The sequence below is a fragment of the Pleurodeles waltl genome, chromosome 10 (genome assembly GCF_031143425.1).
Source record: "Pleurodeles waltl isolate 20211129_DDA chromosome 10, aPleWal1.hap1.20221129, whole genome shotgun sequence".
Lineage (NCBI taxonomy): Eukaryota > Metazoa > Chordata > Amphibia > Caudata > Salamandridae > Pleurodeles > Pleurodeles waltl.
The window spans coordinates 76,006,170-76,026,955 of NC_090449.1; the positions used below are offsets into that span (position 1 = coordinate 76,006,170).

Consider the following 20,786-nt stretch of genomic DNA (forward strand, 5'->3'; position numbering starts at 1 on the left):
CTCAGACATAGGGTATTTTTTGTATGGGCTTCTTCTGCTTTTTGCAGTTGCTCTTTCACAAAGGATACTGCACAGCTGGTGGACGTGGCATGTTCAGAAAATATGATATTGTGTCATTAGAAGGGGCAGCAGGAACTGAAGACTGATAGCCTGCCTCTGGGCAAATGACACCACCTCCTGCAAGGGCAAGGCACAGGTAGTGAGTGGGGTAGGGGAGATAATACTGTAGAACAGCATATGGGCAGCCACCTACAGTAGTAGTGTGTACCAATAAAGACCAGATCAGAAAGCCAACTACTTACCTACTAGTCTGTGCATGATGCCACCGATCCAATTTAAAACATTACTGAGCATTTCAGGATTTTAGAACTTTGATTTTTGGGTGTAATTCCCAGCACATTTGCCCTCTTTGGGTCAAATGTATCATGTGATTGAACATGCAATGACATGCAATGCATGCAATACATTTGCAAACATGCAAATGTATCATGTGATTGAACATGAACAAGCACAAAGGCAAATCATAGTTCATACATACCCATGGAAGTCATCAGCATGGTGCAGTGGGCTATTGTTTGTCAGCTACTCTGTAAATGGGGTTGCATTATTGATCTAGTGATAGGCAAAGGTTTTGATTATTGGGCAGACTGTGGTAAGGCCATGTTTAGCCACATGAATATATTTCTTTGTATCTTATCCTATATGTTTATAAACATTCCTGGACGAGGTTGTGCAGTTTACCTAACTGTGTAACTTCACTTTAATATTTCAAGATGTTCATTTTTATTATATTATATGTATATCACAAAGTAGTTCACCATTTAACATCTCTAAAAATCTTACGACTGAGAGAAATATGTGAGATTACGCATCTGTTTTACTCTATTCTTCTTTATATCCATCAGGAAGGCATACTCTAAAGATGGTGTCTCCCAGACCTTGATCCCAGTTCCCGACAGCAGTGTCAACATAGGGCAGACTTTTGCCATGAGCGATGTAGATATCCAGAAAATCAATCTGCTCTACCATTGTGGTAAGTTTGGTCAAGTATGGCGGTCTTTCTCCTTTTTCTACGAGCGAATCTAATCAGGTTTACGAGATCACCCTAGATCCTTGGTGATGGTATCTTCAGTATGCAGCCAGTTTTTAAAAATTAATTGCTTACTTTCTTCTTCTTTCTTTCTTAATTGGAAATAGAAGAAAAGAGATACTTAAGATTTCCAAAGGTCTTGCCTCAGTATTCAAGAGAACAACATAAACCTTTTTTTCCTGGACTCAATTGCACTGTATGCCAGTAACATTGGTAGAGATCGCAGTGCTGGTAATACCATTCCTGGCAACTCTTTCTGATGTATTTAGATTTGGGGTCAGTAATTAGAGGACTTACTGACGGAAGTATTGTTACCATTGGTAATTGTGTAACTTTCCTCTGACAGCAAAAAGCTGTGGGTGGGTGAAATTGTTGAAAATAAGTGGCATTAGAATGTCATCTACTGGCATTACAGCTCACTTTTACACTAACGCTGAACATCTTTTCATAATGGTGCATAGTATGAAAAATGTCTGATAGCCTGATTACCGGATACTTTTTCTCCTCTGCAAACATCTGAAAGAGAGGGCTAGATCTCACTATGAATGTTATGCTGTAGAACAACCAGCAATTCAAAATGTGCTGGCTCTATCATTGTTTCATCAAGTGATTGTTTAAAAACACAGCATATGAGACATATTTAGTTATTTGTTTGTGAAGTTAGTTTGTAAAGTGCAGTGTGCCTCTTTCTGCTTACCTAAGAGCCTTGTCGGTTGGTATACTACAGTGTGGCGGGGATTCAAGATTCCAGGCAGATGGGTGAATGACAGTATCTGAAGTTCCTCAGTTGGGACTCATGCCTTAGTATGCTTTATGGACAGTGCACAAGTTAGTTGAATTGAGCCAGTGGAATGCTTCCAGTGTGAGTTTGATCTGATGTGATTCTGGTACTTGTTTAGGGGCAGGATAAATTATGGCTGTCTGGTTCAGAAGTTTTTGGTGCCCGATAGGGAATATTTGAAGAGATCTGAGTAAATGGTGTACATGATTTTGGTTTCAGTTGATCACCACTGAAAACAGTCCACCAGACAGAAATATAGGCTTTTAGTTAAAACCAAAAACCTCACGTGCTCTGATAGAAAGAACCATTTGCAAAGCCAATAGATCTAGTCCTGGCTGCTAGCCTTTTGGCTTTGCCGATGTTTGTTTTGCCATGGCTTTTGCCAAACGTCATACTTTGGGATGCCAGGCTCTAGTCAATCTTTAAAAAAATATATGTATAAGTGAAACATTTTTTGTTTCAAAAAGCGCACATTGCTTAAGTGGTCTCTGGCACTGAAGATAACTACTTTGTGCGTGGCAGTGTTCCTTGTGAAAGAGCAGAACGCTGTCACTCACAGTGAAGTTAGCCAATGGCTGAAGTGGGCTGACCAACTTTCCCATGCTGGATGTTATGGTGGGTGGAAGTAAATTTTGAATGACACAACAACAGACCAGTGGAAGTAGAGGGTTGGCTGGTAGCCTAGGTAGGGAAGTATGTTTATATATTATTTCAGTAAAAGGAAAACGTCTTCGCTAGCTCCAGTCCTAAAAAAGTGATAGACTTCCAATTTAGATAATCATTACTTAGAAACAGATAGCACTTGAGGCCTTTTCTTCCTTGGAAAATTGGGATTTTTAAATGCAGAGGCAAGGGGTGTAGAAAAAGAAGTAAACACAAAAATAAGAGATACCCTAGAATATACAGAGATTAAAGTTCCAGGCAGGAATATGTAAGAAAGTGAAAGCACAGTGTCAAAAACCCATGGGAGAGGGTTGGACATCCTGTCTCTCTAGTAGTACCAATGCTTCAGATACCCCCTCAAAGCTTGCCTGATGTTGAGATACTACTTTTCCTTCCTCCTTCCCCATGCTCCTCACCATCACTCCCCCATCGTCCACCTCTTGTCTCTTTCTTTTTTCCTCTTCCCTCCCAATATACTTTTCTCCCTCTTCCCCTCTCACGCATCCACCCCTCTATCTCTTCTATCCTCTTGCCTCATCTTCCTCCAGTAGTTATAGTCTCTTTCCTCTCTACTTTTCTTTTTTCCGCTTGACCCTATCTCTCCTCCGCCACTATCACTCTCTCGATTCCTCTCGCCATCAACCCTTCTATTTCACTTTTCCCTCATGAAGCTGTTATTCCTCATTTTAGACTGCCCTCTCTTTCTCCTCTTCTAATTGTCTCCCTCTTAGTTTTCAAACCTATCCCATCTCTTTTCCTTCCACTCTGTCTTCTTTCTCCCCTCTCCCTTTCCCTCCCTCCCCCATGGTTTCCTTTTTTATATTCCTTTTCCTCCATACCCTTAACTTGGTTTCAGCACTTTCCATGACACTTCCTAGACTCTCGCTCCTATCTCCACAACTCCCTCTCGTTCGGACACTTCCTTTGTTTGCCGCTTTATCTCCCCTTGATATTTGCTCAGCAAGCCTACTGTTGATATTCACTCATTCGCAGAGCGCTTCAACTCAATGTAACCAAGTGCTGTGGCTCTGCATACAATCACTGCGCAGAGCCGGCTTCTTCCTGATTCTTTGTGGCCACTGGGAAATCCTTGTTTTTTTTGTGCAAAAGGTGAGATTCAGTTGCATTCCTCAAAAGTAGGTTGTGGTGTTTTTAGATACCGACTAGTGCTGCATTTCATAAACAAGTCAATTCAGGCCACCTAAGACCAATTCAAAGTCTGCAAAGACATTTTGATCTTACTAAAATGATATGTATATCATTATTAGGGTTTCCTCTTTTATGTTAGTTATTTTTTGACATTTCCATCTGAATTGTTTAGTATTAATTTTTTGTTAATTTTATCTGTATTTATATATTTATTGTGTATTTATTGTAAAAAAATAAAGCTGTAATGGGAATATTTCCACATTTATTTACCCGGCAATTGTTTACTCATGTTTAAATGTCCAATGAGTTCTAATCTCTTACAGTACAATACATGCATTTGGAACTATTTGGATTGTAGAATAGCTTAAACAGATGTACTGCTGCAGTTGTTTAAGCTTCAATAGAAAATCAGTTTTTCATTTCTTAACTCCTCTAGCTGACAATCTGCACAGCTACTGACCTAGCACCTGTGACTGACAGTAGTGAGAGTCATCCAAAAGAAAATCTATTTTCCGTATTTATCCATATTTAAAAATAAATACAGTCAGGAAAATAGACGGGTTTCTGTCTGTATTTTTCTGTAAAACTCAGTAAAACCGGAAAAGCAGGAGCCTTAACTATTATTACTCATTGATTTTCAACAAACTCTCTTTGTTAGAAATGGGGTCTTTGGTTGGCTGTCAGGTTACTCCCTGTCCAAGCAAGGATCCTCACTCTAGTCAGGGTAAAGGAGGATCACCCTTAGTTAACCTCGCTCACCCCCTTGGTAGCTTGGCACAAGCAGGAATGCACAACAAAGTCCAGTCTTTGTCCCCTTGCACAGGCAGAAGCAGCAACTGCAGGATAGCTCCTCAAAGCACAGTCACAGGCAGGGCACTTCTCCTCAGCACTTCAGCACTTCTCCAGGCAGAGGTTCCTCTTGGTGTCCAGAAGTGATCTAATTTTCAGGGGTTTGTGTCCTCTTCTTACAACCATTTTGGCCTTTGAAGTAGGCCTACTTCAAAGGAAAGTCTCTCTTGTTTGTGAAATCCTGCCTTGCCCTGGCCAGGCCCCAGACACACACCAGGGGGTTGGAGACTGCATTGTGTGAGGGCAGGCACAGCCCTTTCAGGTGTAAGTGCCCACTCCTCCCCTCCGTCCTAGCACAGATGGCTCATCAGGATATGCAGGCTACACCCCAGCTCCCTTTATGTCACTGTCTAGTGTGAGGTGCAACCAGCCCAACTGTCAAACTGACCCAGACAGGGAATCCACAAACAGACAGAGTTACAGAATGGTTTAAGCAAGAAAATACCCACTCTCTAAAAGTGGTATTTTTAAAACACAATCTCAAAACTAACTTCACTAAAAGATGTATTTTTAAATTGGGAGCTCAGAGACCCCAGACTCCACGTCTATCTGCTCCCAAGGGGAATCTACACTTTAATCATATTTAAAGGTAGCCCCCCTGTTAACCTATGAGAGAGATAGGCCTTGCAACAATGAAAACGATTTTGGTAGTATTTCACTGTCAGGACATATAAAGCACAATAGTATATGTCCTACCTTAAACATACACTGCACCCCCCCCATAGGGCTACCTAGGGCCTAACATGGCGGTGTCTTACATGTAAGAAATGGGAAGGTTTAAGCCTGTCAAATGGGTACACTTGCCAAGTCGAATTGGCAGTGAAAATCTGCACACCCAGACCCTTCAGTGGCAGGTCTGAGCCACGTTTACAGGGCTACTAATGTGGGTGTCACAACCAGTGCTGCAGGCCCTCTAGTAGCATTTGATTTACAGTCCCCGGGCACCTCTAGTGCATTGCACCAGGGACTTAATAGTAAATCAAATATGCCAATCATGGAAAGCCAATTACATACACATTTTATATAGGAGCACTTGCACTTTAGCACTGGTTAGCAGTGGTAAAGTGCCCAGAGTAACAAAAACAGCAAAAACAGAGTCCAGCCCACATCAACAATCTGGGAAACAGGGGCAAAAAGTTAGGGCAGACCACGCTAGGGATGGAAAGTCTAACACTCTTCATCCAGTGATATGGTTATTGTCTCATTTACTTTTTATTTTGTCCCACCTCAGCATACCGCATGAGAGTGTTCAGCCCATGCCTGGCTAACTTCACTGTGAGTGACATCATTCTGCCCTTCCACAATGATCACGTCCACAAAGGAGTTGTCTTTAAGTGCCAGAGACTGCTATAGCAATGTGTGCTTTTGAGACCTAAAACATTTTTATTTTTTATTTTTAATCATTGTTCTTTTTCGGGACCCTGCAGCCTCCTTAACCATAATGTTTTGTAAAGACCTTGACAAGCATTGACAAAGTGAAAAGGTTGGTGACCAAAGTGAGACCTATTGGCTTTGCCAATGCTTGTGTACATAGTGACATAGGAACACAGACACTCACCCAGAGACTACTTGGGCAAAAAGTATCAGGAAGATAGGGTGTCATTGAAGGCTGTGGCGATGAATTCTGAGAGCTGCCTAGAGCAGAGTTTTCATGTCTCCCAGGTCCTTGAGTGAGTTTCTCTTTTTGTTCTCGTGTTTTTGCATTTCTTTACGTGTAGTCCTGTGTTTACAATGGGATAAACAGGACTACAAGTTCCAGAATGCAAAGAAAGTTTTAAACTAGATTATCTACTCCCTGGAGGACTCAGGCTCAATTTAAGACAGGCACTACAAATTCACCTGTTCAAACTCCATCTGACATTGGACTGATTATGGAGACATTCTTTATTCGGGTTTTCTTGTAGTTTACATCTAACTTGTTCTACAGCAGTAGACACAACCTTGTTGTTGTTAACTAGTTGTATGTAATCTGTAACCTGCTTCCCATGTAGTGAGGCCTGCTCTGTATAAATACAATAATGATAATAATAGTATAGCAGAATAGTATGGTACAGTAATCTACACATGGATGGGTTGGGGCAACTTAAGAGCATTAGTTAAAGGGGTTTTAAGGCACTTCTGCAGATGTGGGACCCAGCCCGCTCAGCTTACTCTGTGGATGGAGGAGTCTTTCCTTTAGTAAGGGAACAGTCAGTGGCAAAAAATGTTTACCACTTGGAGGACTCTATGTTAAAAAGAAATGTAGAGCATCTTGCTGCTTCACCTGACCCTGTCCCATTTGTAATATAGAGGGACAGTGCTTACAGAAGGTATTCACATGGTAGTGCTCTGGTCTCCGAAGGACTTACATACACTACACCTAATGTAAAAGTTTCACCTTTGAGGCATCTTGGCACTCATTAACAAATGTTTGTACGTATCTATCTCAGTTGTGTTAATTTTGTTGAGCACAGAAAGATGAAAGGCTGAGTGGGCTCACTTGGATCAGAAACCGTGACCATGACATCAACCAGAGATTCCTGAAGTGGATGTGTTAACCCACTGAGCTGCCAGACCCACCGCTCCGCAATCATCAGGGGTGTAGTTGTTTTTAATGTAGCAGGTGCAGTGCTATAGGGGCCCAGAGGAGAGGAATGATGGACCCACTGCACCACGATAATGACTCTCTTTTGCTTTCCAGATAGGGAACGGGGACTACTGTCTTATTTTGCATTAGGACACATGTCAATTCCACTGGTGATTATATTTAGAGCAGATGCACATTCAAGAGTTCCTCAGAAATTTGGATGGCGATGCATAGGTGATCAGCCCAACACGGTTAAGGTTTCCACGAAGCTCCACGTCATAGACTCTGGAACTGTTCTTACAGCAATGGTAGAAGGGGTCTGACCAACACCGTCTGGTGCATGACCCATGGATGCCAAGTGTCTCCCCTTGGCTTGGTCATGATTGCCCATTGCATGTTTTCAACATCCCTCCGTTGGTTAGTGAATCTGAATTTCGGCTCACACTTGACAGAAACCTTATTTCAAAGATTTTGGGTTGCTTCGCCATTGAGTTACAGGATCATTTACACAAATAGTAAGGTATGTGGAGGGGCTAGAGATCATTGTACTCACACATGACCAACTATGTGCCTTCATCATGGTACCAACAAATAAGTTGTATGAATGTGTGAAAGTTAGTTGCTAAGTCACCCCAAATATGACTTTCATCACTACAGTGATCTCTAATATGGGGTAAATAAAGCCCTCCTCGAGGAGTACCTGAATCTGGTACTGTACCAGTAACCGAAAGCCCAGAAGATCAATAGTTAGAGATTTTAATCTGTGGATGAACATTCCTGGGAATAAATGGGGTTCATACTTCATAAAGTGCAGGGCAGCTCTGGGGAATCAGCCAACTCTTGAATGACCCCAAGACAAGGTTGACTACAGGCTAAACCTGGTGCTTATATATAATGCTGAAATATCTGTTCTATCAGTATAACATCAGCTTTGGTCAGAACACTCATTGATCAGATTTCTGCTCCCGGGAATGAGGCAGATCCGGGCACCTCACCATATCGTGCACCAGAAAGCAAATGGCTATCAGACTTAAAACAGGGCAAAATCACTTCCACAACAATCCATCTCAGTACAACAAACACCTCCTGAAATCACAGAAAGTGGAGTCCTTCTATAAGCCCCTCACTTGAACACCACAAGAACATTAGACATTATCACACTAACCAAATTGAAGGGACCATACCAAAGCAAAATAAAGTCATAGAGCAGCAATCTGTACGACTCGGAACTGGCCACACACCAATGTGTAGGCCTTAACTTGGAACACCAGCAGAGGGGCAGCAATGTTTTGAGGTTCTTTGAAAAATCCATGAATGAGGCTATTAACGAGTGCAAAATGATTCCTATTCTAATTGTGTCAATCAAGTATTCAACCAGTTTCGGGGTATCGCCAATATTTTCTATTAAAACCAAATCTACAAGTGCTGAAGAATGCCCAAAATGTAGCCTTTTTAAAATAAAAATAGTTGCTATCTGGCATTATACAGTCAATTTGTGAACTTGCCTTTCCCCACACCTTGACTCCAGCCATCAAGCCTACATCTCTGCACCCTTTCAATAGAGATAAAAGAAAGACTGCAGAAAATTAAACAGAAGAACCAAACTCTCTAACACGGCAGTTGGACTTTACTTACCAGCATCCCACAAAGACCTGCTCCTAAATGTATTTTCCAATAACATGAATCTTAAAGGACCAGTCCCCATCTGCATGAAACGAGCATTCATTATGTGAGGCTTGAAGGAGCCCACAGCTGACCCGGTGATATTAGCCAAGTCTAAACTGGTCTCAAACTTCCATCACTCCAACTAAGTATTTGAGAGTTAAATGATAAGGCAACTGAAAGCCCCTGTGTTAGGAAATAATATACTTCAAGACCACCAGTCAGCCTTCATTTCTATGAGGGGACCCGAAACTGCAGTTACAATAATTCTAGAGATCCTGTACTAGACGATGGGTACCTGGAACCAGTAAGACCAGCTCCTTGGGGATCTCTTGATGGCTTATCACACTGTAGACTACTCCATTCCAAGGCTAAATCTAGGGATAGTGATCTGAGGGACCATCCTGAAATGGATGCAACAATTCTGTTTAACTGAATCAGTCCCTTAGGTGAATTAAGCATCCACCACAATCTGCAGATGTATGCTGAGGATGCACAAATCCATCTTTGTCTGGAAAGGAACTTATGAATTCAGGCTTGCATCAGATGACTTGGATCACTCCTGCTATTGTGCGAAAAAAGCCTCTTCTGTCTCAACAGTGGTAAAACCGAGATCTCAATATTTGGCAAGTGTACACCTCATTGTTGCCAATTCCAGAACCATGTTCGACCATCACACACCCTCCCTGCACCAAGTCAACACATATGTTCTAATGTGGCCTGTCTTATATCTTAATTAAACTACTGCAATAGTTAGTATTCTGAACCTCTGACCTATGTCATGGCAATCCTTCAGAGAGTGGAGTACTCTGTGAGAACTCTTTGTGTATTCCAATAATTTGATCATGTTTGTGAGCCTGTGGAAGCTTTCATTGGCTAACCGTGGTGTAACATGTTCACTTCAGTAAGCAAATGTACTAGGAGGTCATGCAGCAAGTCAGCACAGCAACTGTTGCGTGAAAAGAAGACAGAGGGCAGAGCCTTATCTATTAAAATATGAGGTTGTTGCTCTCTTCCTCATAGCTGGTGCACTTAAGGCTGTCTTGTGCCACCCACAATTCCTTGCACCAAACTGCAAGTGTGATGTTTAGCAAAGGTTTTGTAGTGGAAGGATACTTTTCCAGTAAGAAAATACGATGCCTAAATATTACATTGTTTCTCAGTTTTTATGTGTGCTTGTTTACAATGACGCACACATCCAAAGTTTGAAAGGTTTGGAAACATTTAGATAACCTTCTAAAGGTATGGCTTTATTGAGGAGCTGTAATTTTCTGGTGCACATCCACATCTACTAATGTTAGCAAATAGAGATTGTGTAAAACCCATGGTTGAGTGGATGGGAGCAGCTATGTACCACCCATGCAATGCCCTCTTGATGCAAAGTAGGACAAAGTAATGCAAATTACTGCTTTGTGTTACTTTAGGAATGCTTTTCAACACAAAGCGAACTTTGAGCTGGATAGTAAATCCAAAAACAACACTTTATTCCAGTTTGTGTCACTTTGGATAACAATGCACTGGTGCAAAGTTTAAGTAAATCTGCGCCTAAATTTCTCTGTAGGGCCAGCAGTATATTTTACAACACGAGAGATCAGAGACCAGCCTGTTGCTGAAGAATCATGCTCTTATTTGAGTTTGTGGTATCCAAATATTTCCATGTACCATGTGTCAAGAACTGATAAGCCCCACAAGGGTAGGCACCCCAAGTATCTCATGCGTCCACTCTGGAATAACGCCATTTCAAATGCAGGGGTTAGAAATTCACGATTATTGCACTGAAAATCATGTTTATGTTGTCTTTGATCCACTACTGTGATCTTGTCTTAGTTTTACTTTTTTTTGTTTCAAAGGATCATTGTTTTTTTTCTGAGCACCAGAAAGTCTTTGTTAAGTATCAGTGCACCCAATAGATAGTAAGTCAATGAAGTGAATCACAGACCGTTAAAAAGCTGACAAGGCATGAAAAAAAGGTTGGCTGAGGGAGGTGAATGAAGCATTGGGGCCCCTGATACAAGCAGGCTTGGAATTGGAGCATGCATTCATAAATGTCTGCTGATGGTGGGAGAATACACCATTGAAGGTAAAAGTGAGTGGCTTTGGTCATTTCTGACAATGATGATGTTCTTCTATGTTGATGTAGCAAATGGCTCAATGCCCCTGTGTCCTTTTGGGTTGGAAGCACCTTTGTTCTGCTGGCATGGGAACCTGGGATGTAGATGGAAGCAAGACAGCAGTTGAATGTTTATGGGTTGGGAATACCAGTGCTTGTTCAGCAGGTGTAGGGTGGCACAGCTTTGGAGGAGCAAGTAAGTGATGGCTAAACTTATTGCTGCCAGTATAATGTGTGCACCTACCACACAGAAAGGAGGAACCGCACATAGCAGCCACTGTCTTTTCCAAAACATCAGGCACCTACTTGCCCATGGGCGCTCGCCTTCAACACTTGTGCCCAGGTATCAGCATGGCACTCCAGCATCCCCTCTGCTTATAAGAAGGAGCTGGGAGGCAGAAGTAGTCTATGAACAAAGGTATGTCGATACTGCTGCTGTTCTAAGACTGTGAATAGATTTCCATGCACAAATGAGTGATTTACATGTGAGAGCATAAGATAAGCAGATTGGCTATTAAATATAAAGATACATATATATCTATGTCTTTATATTTATCTCCTTTCCAACAGATCGTTATCTGGAAAATTCAAAATCAAACCTAGTATCCTCTCAGTACATCACTTCAGCAAAAACCACCACCACTACCACTCCAACCACCACAACACCTACGACCACCGGCACTCCACGTACGACGATGAAGACCACAACCACCACCACAGCAGCAACAACCACCACCACCACTTCAGCGACCTCCACCACTGTAAAGGCTCCCACTGCGTTGATGAAGATAATTACCAGCACTCCAACGACAACGACCAAAAGAACTGAAACTACAACCACAAAGGCAACAACAACTCCAACTACTCTGGGAACTACCACTGTTTCCAATGATCGAGGTAGGTTTTACAACCACAACCTGAAAACACGTGAGACCCAATCACAAAGGGCCTCTGTATTCGTGTTGGAGGCACTGCATTCATGGTGGGGGGATTGCCCTTGCAGTGGGGCCTCCATAATGAGAAACTGCAGTGCAAAGGCCCTGCCACGAATGCGGCCCCCCTCGCGATGACTGCGGCGCCTTCGCCATGAGTGTAGAGGCTCTTTGAGAATCGGGCCCTTGGGCTTAAAGTTGCAATAACCTTTGCTTTATTTCACAGTTTTACTACTGAGTTGACATTGTTACAAATTTAAAAGGGGAACCACAGGATTCTGAATCTTCAATATATTATACAACTTTACTACTTGGACCACACAACTAAAAAGTTAGGAAGTTGGTTTCGTCTGCAAAGCTGACTCAATAGCCATGAAACATGTTTATGTGTCTTTTTCTGAATTTGGTCTCTTTCCATCACATCAGTATTTTTTCAGTGAAGTGTTAGAATGGTTCTGTGTGTTGCATCTGTTTGTGCACTTTTCCCATCTTTTTTTATGTATACTTTACCATAAAAATATCATTAATGGCCTCTTGCAGGGTCCATAGTGACAAACACTAGCAGTGTGCTTCCACAGTCATATGCTGGACAGACAGAGTGTGCACAAGGGATAACCACACCCTGCAGCAGCCTAGGGATACAGGGCTGCTTTCAGGATTGCATGAAGGAGGGATCACCAAATCCAGGAAGCAGCCCTGAATGAATATTAAACACTGTCTTATAAGTACTACCATCCTTTTCTGCTACAGATAGATATTTCACATGCAAGTTCTCAGTGTGCAGTCACTGCAAAAAGAGCTACCATTATGCTGTTGCTGCGGTTGCTGCATCTTCCAGGGTGCTGTCACAGCAATAAGAGCAGTGTCCAGTGTGATATCATTGTAATAGGAGATGATTTGTGCTGTCACTGCAGTAGAAGCATGTTTTAGTGTGCTGTCACTATAATAAGAACAGCTCCCTGTGTGCCATCATTGTAATAAGAGCATCCAGTGTGCTGCTAATGTGCTCTCGCTGCAATCGGAGCATATTCCAGTGTGTTAGGTACCTCCATATCATTGCATCGTTCTGGAGCTGCTTCTTCCTGGAGAAGACAACATATCAGCTCACATTAGCTCAAGCTCGGTGGCCAGATCTAGCTTTGGGATGGGAGCAATAGACTCTGGGTGCAAGGAAATATAAAGGAATGCAAACACTGAACAGAGTAGAGGATGCTGATAACATTCCTTTATTGGGGTGCGGTTGAGTCTATAATCTCCACATAAACAGATATTCCATGCAGCCAACGAAGACTTGGTGTTTGTGAATGTGTGGTAAGTCAGGCTCAGAAAGCGTAAAGTAGCAGGTATTCAGAAACAAGAGCTGCCACTGGAAGAGGGAAACCTGGTTCCAATATAGGAAGGGGTGATCCCTCAGCCAGAAGGTGTTGTGCATCATTAGAGCCACAGTTTCCTTTGAATATTAACTTGATTGACCAAGGTGTTTCCATTCCCTTTATGTGGTTTCTGGTGGGGGTGGAGGGGTGGGGGGAGCAGCATACAGTGGCTTTCTTCCATTTAGTGCAAATGATGAATGTGGATGAATGATCCATAGGCAATGTATCCATTAAAATCATATTAAAACATTGCCGTAGAGCAGACCCGTTTTTGGGAAAACAGGCATTTGCCAAAATAGTCACCTGTGCACAATGTCAGCCAGTTCTAGGGCAATAGACCAAGATAAGTTGGGAGTGGGAGGGACGGTTGATAAAAAAAATGGTACAAAAATATAGCTCTGCAAAAATATGGAATCTACAGTTTAGACTACCATTATATCTTCAAGTTAGGCAAAGTTAACAGTAGTAAATCTGTACTTTCCTATATGTTTGTTATAGTGACATAGAAGCCAAGGTGCTGAATAAAAACATCTAACAGACATACAGGGCTTCAGAAGTGGTCTGTTCCCTCAACTCTGCAAGAAACGATGGCTTGTGCATGATGTTAAAGCATACCTGTGAGGTTGCCTGCTTTGTCATAGGAGAACCCATGAAGGTTACCTTCTGTATGTGTCAATGATGAGTAAAATTGTAAATGCTCTTGCAGCTTGTGGTGGCACACTGACGGCTAAGTCTGGAGAAATAACCACCCCATACTATCCTGAGCAGTACCCAAGATCTACACAGTGCACCTGGATCATCAGAGCCACTAAACTGGTAAGAGAGGTTCACACTTGACTCTTCAATGCATCCAAAGGCACATCCTCCTATTAACATCAATACCAGGGTGGCTATCAATTCTGTTGGTGGGGCTCAGACCGGTCATCGCAGGATGTTTCATAATATATGTTTGTTATTCAAGTCACGTGTCCTCTGTGACTTGTCATGGTTTAGTCAAACTCTCCAGGATTTTGTGATTTGCCCAAAAATTCACGAAATGGCGATTTTTGTAAAAGGAAGGCAAGGGTTAACAAGGTAAGAAAATAACAGTAATCGAGAATAGATTACGTTCATCTTCCACACAGGCACACCATGTAATGGCCACACATGAATGGTGGGAATGAAAGATCTGCTTTTATTTACATAAGTACTGTGCCCCACACTGCCTCCTGCTGGTGGGTGGTACTAAAAGGGCTGCTTTGCTGGAATGCAATAATCATCTGCTTTGTGGTATTTAACGGTGCCTTTCCCTTTCTCACAGGTGAACATAACATTTGTAGATTTTGAGTTGGAAAATGGCACGAATTGTATGTTCGACTTCATGAAGTTTGATGACCTATCTGAAATTCCAGTATACATTCCGAAACGCAAATACTGCAGAACTGTTGCACCCAACACTTGGGTGTCTTTCAGAAGCTCTGTGCAAATAATCTTCTCCAGCGACAGCACTGTGCAGATGAGGGGGTTTAAACTATGTTACACTGCAGGTAAGACCACAGCCCTTGCTAGGTTCAGACTTTTTTAACAAAACGTAATACTCAAGACCACCTTTGGTCTCTTGTTTTGATTGGCTGGTGGACATTGTCTCTGAACTCATCCAAACACCAACAGGCAGCTCGGGTCGCAGTATGTGCTGTACAGTGTTCACGCATGTTGCATTTCACTGTAGTTGCAGTGGTTGGCACAGGATTAATGTTAGTACCAGAATGTGTTCTGTACAATGGAGGGTGAACACCATGATGACTGTCAAAAGCATTGGCCCTCATCTGTCTGAATTGCCATTGGATTCTACTCTGCATTACTTTCCTCCAAAAAATAGAGGATTTTCATTTCCCTCCAAACTCTGAAAGTGGTTGGTGATGGTAGTTGCTGTGCCAGATGTTTCAAGTTGTTCAGTGTCAATTCTGTGTAGCAACCGTAGTCATAGTTTTTGCTTTCTGGACCTGCTGAGGTGAAACATAGATCCACGAAGCGTCTGCACCGCAGGGCCTGATAGAACTTCAGGACCTTCCGCTTGGCCAAGCTCTTTGTGTAGCCCTCATCTGGCCTGCTTGTGGGAGGAGGGGAGTGGATATTATGGATGGTGGGAACCCCCAGGGCCCTTCACTCTGCCTTCCAGGGCTCCTGCCATTCTGTGTTGTGGGAGTGTGTGCCTGTATGTCCTCCACGTTCTGGGAAAAGCAAAAGTACCAGTACCAGAATGTAAAGAAGAACCTGGGCTTGCTCACATTTCTATACCGGACAAGGGGCGTCATGGAGCAGCTGAGATCTTTGCATTAGATTCTTCCAGGTGCTATGCGTATTTCTGATTCCTGCTGCAGGAGGTAGAAAGAAAGACTTTATAACACTAACTCATTTTTATTTTCTGTTCTAGAATAACCATGACAAGCGCACTGCACAAAAGAGCGCTCTGCAACAATGGAGAATTTGGCCAGACCCAGCCTTTGGTACACATGTTTCCAAAGAAGAGAAGAATTGTCCATTTTATGGATTTATAGCATCTGCTGCGTTAATTCCAACGTTTTTGCTTCGCTTAATGTAGATTGTATAAAAAACTGAATGGAGTGTGTGTTATTTAATGTTTTATTTAGTGTTTTTTTCATAATATACATAGTTTAATAAAATATCACTTTTCTGCAAATTTCTTGTGAAAATATTTTTGTTTTTGGGAAATCACGGACTGTGCGTGCCTTTATATGGAGAGATATATATCACAAACGCAGACCCAAAGTGATAGAGCAGTGTGAAAAAACCCAAACAGTAATTACAAATTGAGACAATTTTCATTATAAAAAATTCTAGCAATCAAAAATGTTTAGCAGTTTAGAATCCATATTTTATTTCTCATATTATTTGTATCCAGCCTTGCATTAAGGCAATGGTATTACTAATTAGGAATAGAAAAGTGGAACTGAATGTACCAGAATGGGAATTATTACTAGAAACATCACATCTTATCATAATATAATTTAATAGGTCAAGATTGGATAAGTGTAAATTCCAATTGACAAGTTCAATATGCTGCATTGTGAATGTATAATGTTATGTTATGTGAATGGGTTTGTAAAGTGCATGGCTGCCGCAGCATCGGGGCTTCCCAGTGCTAAGCCTGAGCGGTGGAAGGAACTGCTACTGCTAAAAGTGAAGGAGCAGTGCTCTGCAAAGTGCTGGAGGAAAAAAAGCCAAGTCTTTAAAATCTTCCTAAAACACAGGGGGTTCTCAGTGTTCCTGATGTAAAAATGTAGCAAGTTCCAGCCGGCAGGGCCCTTGGCTCGAAAGGAGCGTCCTCTGTCCCTTATACGCCTGACACGGGGAATCTCAGCCGGAATAATATCTGCCAAGCGCAGCGAGCGGGAGGGCCAATATGGAAGAACCAGTTTAGACAAAATAGGAGCCCCCTGGGAATACAGAATGTTATGAACCACGAACAAGGCCACAGGGAGCCGGTGTAATTTATACAAAAGTCTGTACAAAGAACAAGACTTTGGGAGCCAGAATAGCAGCCTAGCTGCAGCATTTTGGACCAGATAAAGTCTTCTAATAATTGACTTGTTAGCTCCTAAGTACAGGATGTTACAGTAATCTGGGATAGAACTACCGCCTGGACAATAGTCTGTCGCATATTGGAATAAAAAAAACAAGAATAGGTTTAAGACTCCTCAGGAGCCCAAAGCAGGTATCAGAAGCGAGCTGGCATGGGCCTCAAACATCAGTGATTTTTCCATGCAGACACCTATATTTTTTACAGGAGGTTTAGGTGTGGGGGAAGCCGCAAGGGGGTAGGCCACCAGTAGTCCTCCCAAAGGTGGGTATCTTTGCCTAAAAGGAGTACTTCCATTTTATTAATGTTGAGGCGGAGACAGTTAACATTCATCAACTCTGCAAGCGCTAATAGTCCTTTTTGGAAGTTGGCACAGTCAAGTGAGGGATTATCTGTAAGTGAGAGCACAAGCAGGATTTTCAGCGTCATTCTGGTGGATTTAGCGACCTGTGCTAGTGGTTGGATATACATGTTAAACAGGGTAGAGCTTAGTGAAGACCCTTGTGGAACACCATGCTGTAAAATATGTGTATCAGAACTAAAAGGAGGGGAAATAACCTGAAAGGAGCATTCTTATAGAAAAAGGTGAACCCGGACAGTGCCGTACAGCCTATGCCGATGCTCTGTTGGCGCTGTATCAGAATTTTATGCGACACGGTATGAAAAGCAGCTCTCAAATCACGCAAGATCAGAACAGATGTACGGGCTTCATCTAGGGCACATCGGAGTTGCTCAGTGACCACAAGAAGTGCAGATTTTGTGCTGCGCCATGGCCTGAAAGCATTCTGGGAGATGGTTGTCGTCCAGATATTTTGCCAAAATGCTGTTTACATGCTTCGTTGTTACCTTTGCTAAGAAAGGCAGGAGTAAAATATGGCAGAGGTTTTCTCGCTTGGAGGCACCTAGAGATGGCTTCTTCAAGGAGTGAATGACCTTACCATGTTTCCACTTAGTAGGCACCTGACCTGAGGACACAGATACATTTATAACTTGTAAGCAGAGCGGGAGGAGGGGGTCCGTGAGCTTAAGTAACCAATCAGGTTTTAATGGGTGTGCAGGAGACCCAGATTTGACTTGACGACGGATGGTAGTCAGCTCTGGCAAATCCAAGAGGGGAAAAGAATTGGTGTCCTCAAATGATGTTATGTCCTCTAACTTAGCTGTAGAAATGTCCGTGGGAAACTGTGTATAAATATCTTCTATCTTGTCGACAAAATAGTCTGCTAACTTCTCGCAATGTATATTGGATGCAATGTATATTGGAATATATAATGAAGTCTTGTGTAGAAACTCTAGTTGATTCCAGTTGCGGTTTGGAGCTGGGTATTGGTGTCTACTGAGGTGTGGTACCACAATGTTGACTTTCATATTGACTACAAGATATCGACTTCCATAATATCACATCAGGCAGATGTGCAGTTAGAGTGGTGAATCCCACTCCATTTTGTGTGCTAGGTGATTATTGTACAAGTTGATATCTTGCAGTGGATATTATTGCAGGTCGATATTTAATGTTTTATATTTTGACATACAACCATTTTTTTGGTTTCAGTACTAGAGCATTTGTTTTTTCATGTGGGCACAAACAGGCCAATTTCCCCCAAAAATAAAACATCCATCTGCAACTAAAAATCTGTTAAAACCATTTGCAAATGGTCAACTGGAATTCTGCCAGAGCTGCCAGCACAAACTCAGCTTTCTATCATAATGGCTGGTCGTTTCTTATTTTTATTTAGCCCACATACTTTGTGTGTTGTTGTCGCGTGTCTTCATATAGCCTGAGAGAAACAGGAAAAGCTGAGGGTGGATGTCTACGAAGTCCTAGGGCTTGTAGCAGTCAACAAGTAGATTAGGGATTTATAGGGGGAGGCATGAAGACCGAGGTTTAGCAAACTAATATGCCTTGCTGTGGAGAAGGGGATAACAGAGAGAAGGCTTGCTGTGGGAGCTCGAGAACCTAGGCAGCAAGGCACAGTAGTCCTGGAGGAGAGACCTACCACTGGAGGTGTAACAAGGAGAAACATGTTTAATTCTCCTTGTTACATCCTCATTCAATGTATAACACATTCTGCATCACACATAAACAGAGGAAATTGACTTTTAGGATAATTTTTGTGTAGGAAGGTGGTCCTTCCTGCACGAACACAATCCTGCCTGTAATACAGGCATACTTGCAGCATGGCAGAAGGGTGTCTGCTTTGGTTCTAGCCGCCTCAAGTACGCCAGTGTAGGTAGATAGCTGAAGAGCACCATGTCTTAGTAGAAACAGCACTGTTCAGCTCTCTCCCACAGCATAGCACAGCACAGCAACTTTGTTTGCTGCCTTGCGTTGCATGAACATTTATTAAATATGCTCCAACACTGTCCATGCCAGACACATACACTCATTGATTCTTGGGTCTGTGCATAATGTCCTATAAATGATCTTTATGCACATACCGGTCAGTAAAAAAGTATCTCATCCAATGATCTGATACATTCCTAGGCCCTCTGAGCCTCTCAGTTCAATGTGTGTGACAGCACAAATGTGATTTGTCCTGTTCAGATACTTTTACCCATTCCAAATACAAAATGCAGAATATTGTACCAATGATCTCAGTCTTTTGAGGGGGACACTTGAACCCTGAACCGACTTACTTAGTCTAGCAGGTTTTGCTTGATTATTGAGGTGATTTTTGTAGTTCTAACATTTCATCTTTTAGCCACTGCGCAGGCAATGTAAGCATGCAGAACTGCTTAAACAAATCAATGTTGGTATCAAAGGGTGCAATCTGGGCAGTGATTCTGTTTCGCTAGTGGTCTGGAATTCCTCCTTTTGTCACTTGCTCCGCAAGGATGCCCACCATTCCTCCATCCACCCATATTGTCCAGCAATTGTTCAATCAATCAACTCGGATTTGTAGAGCACGGCCAATCACCCGTGAGGCTATCCAGGCCCTCTCCTGGTAGAGCTATCCTGGTAGTGTTTCAGATTGTGCTGCCAGAAGCCTCACCCAGAAGTCACCCTTTTCAGATCATTGGCCTCCAGCATACCTGTCACTATTTACAAGCATCCTGTATCCCAACATCCTGTGTCCTAATACAATCCTGTGCTTGACAATGCATGCCACCTGACCAGCATTTGGATACGGACGCATTGTTTTTTTTCTGTCAGTTAATTCACGTAATTCACACAACAACGAACACACAGCTAAAGCCAGTCAGACCTATTGCCTTTACCAGTGCTTGTTAGGACTGATTTTTATTCAATGTCCGATAAATGAGTAACAGCTCCTACTTGTGCCTTCATATCAATGTCCTTTACAATCTCTCTCTCTCTCTGTCAGTCACTTACACACTCTCTATTTCTGAACTGCTTCCTCTCCATTGCTGTAATTTCACTCTCTCCTTCAGCATGTGTTCCCTTTTGTCTCTTTTATGTCACCATATCCTTTCACTCCCACACACATATTTCGACAGCTCTTTCATACTGTCCCATAGAATCCTAATTACGATTGGCACATTTGTATCCATCTCCCATTACTCTCTGCAGAGAGGCCAAACACTGAGGTGCTCATTCCGACTTCCGCGGTCTTCTGGTGAAACTGCCGAAGTGGCGGACGCCAGAGGACCCAGTACTGGTGGTCCTCCGACCGCCACATTCCGAGTGCTGAAGGACTTCTGCCTCAGTTTGGGCAGAAATCCTCCAGTAGTCGTGCTGGCGGTCGGCCGTGCAGAGGCGGTCCCATCGCCGGCCCCACCCCGCAAAAAGGACTCCGCCAACCGTATTATGACCTGTACCGCCTGGCGGTGTTCTGATGGTGGTGCGGAGCTGGCGGTGGGACCGCCTCATGGAGGACCACCTCGTCAGACAAGGTAAATGTCCTTCGCAAGGGGAGGGAGGTGGGGTGTGTGAATGGGTGTGTGTGAGTCTGTGTATGCGCGTAATGAATGGGGGGTGGGAAGGGAGTGTTTGTGGGTGCATGTGTGTGTGTGTCTGTGTGTAATTGTGGTGATGCGTGTGTGTGCGCGTGAGTGTAAGGGTGTTGTGA

The 20,786-nt window shown here is 42.8% G+C and overlaps 1 protein-coding gene across 1 annotated transcript in view; it reads left to right on the plus strand.

Moving 5' to 3' along the window:
* The window catches only part of LOC138261112 (high choriolytic enzyme 1-like), a 39,429-nt gene extending 23,572 nt beyond the window's left edge, over nt 1–15,857 (plus strand). Inside the window, exons 8-12 of the mRNA XM_069209769.1 lie at nt 906–1,033; nt 11,441–11,767; nt 13,882–13,991; nt 14,476–14,701; nt 15,589–15,857. Of these exons, the coding sequence (XP_069065870.1) occupies nt 906–1,033; nt 11,441–11,767; nt 13,882–13,991; nt 14,476–14,701; nt 15,589–15,593 (796 nt within the window). The 3' untranslated portion in view covers nt 15,594–15,857. The remainder of the gene's footprint in view (nt 1–905; nt 1,034–11,440; nt 11,768–13,881; nt 13,992–14,475; nt 14,702–15,588) is intronic.
* Nucleotides 15,858–20,786: the final 4,929 nt, after the last annotated feature.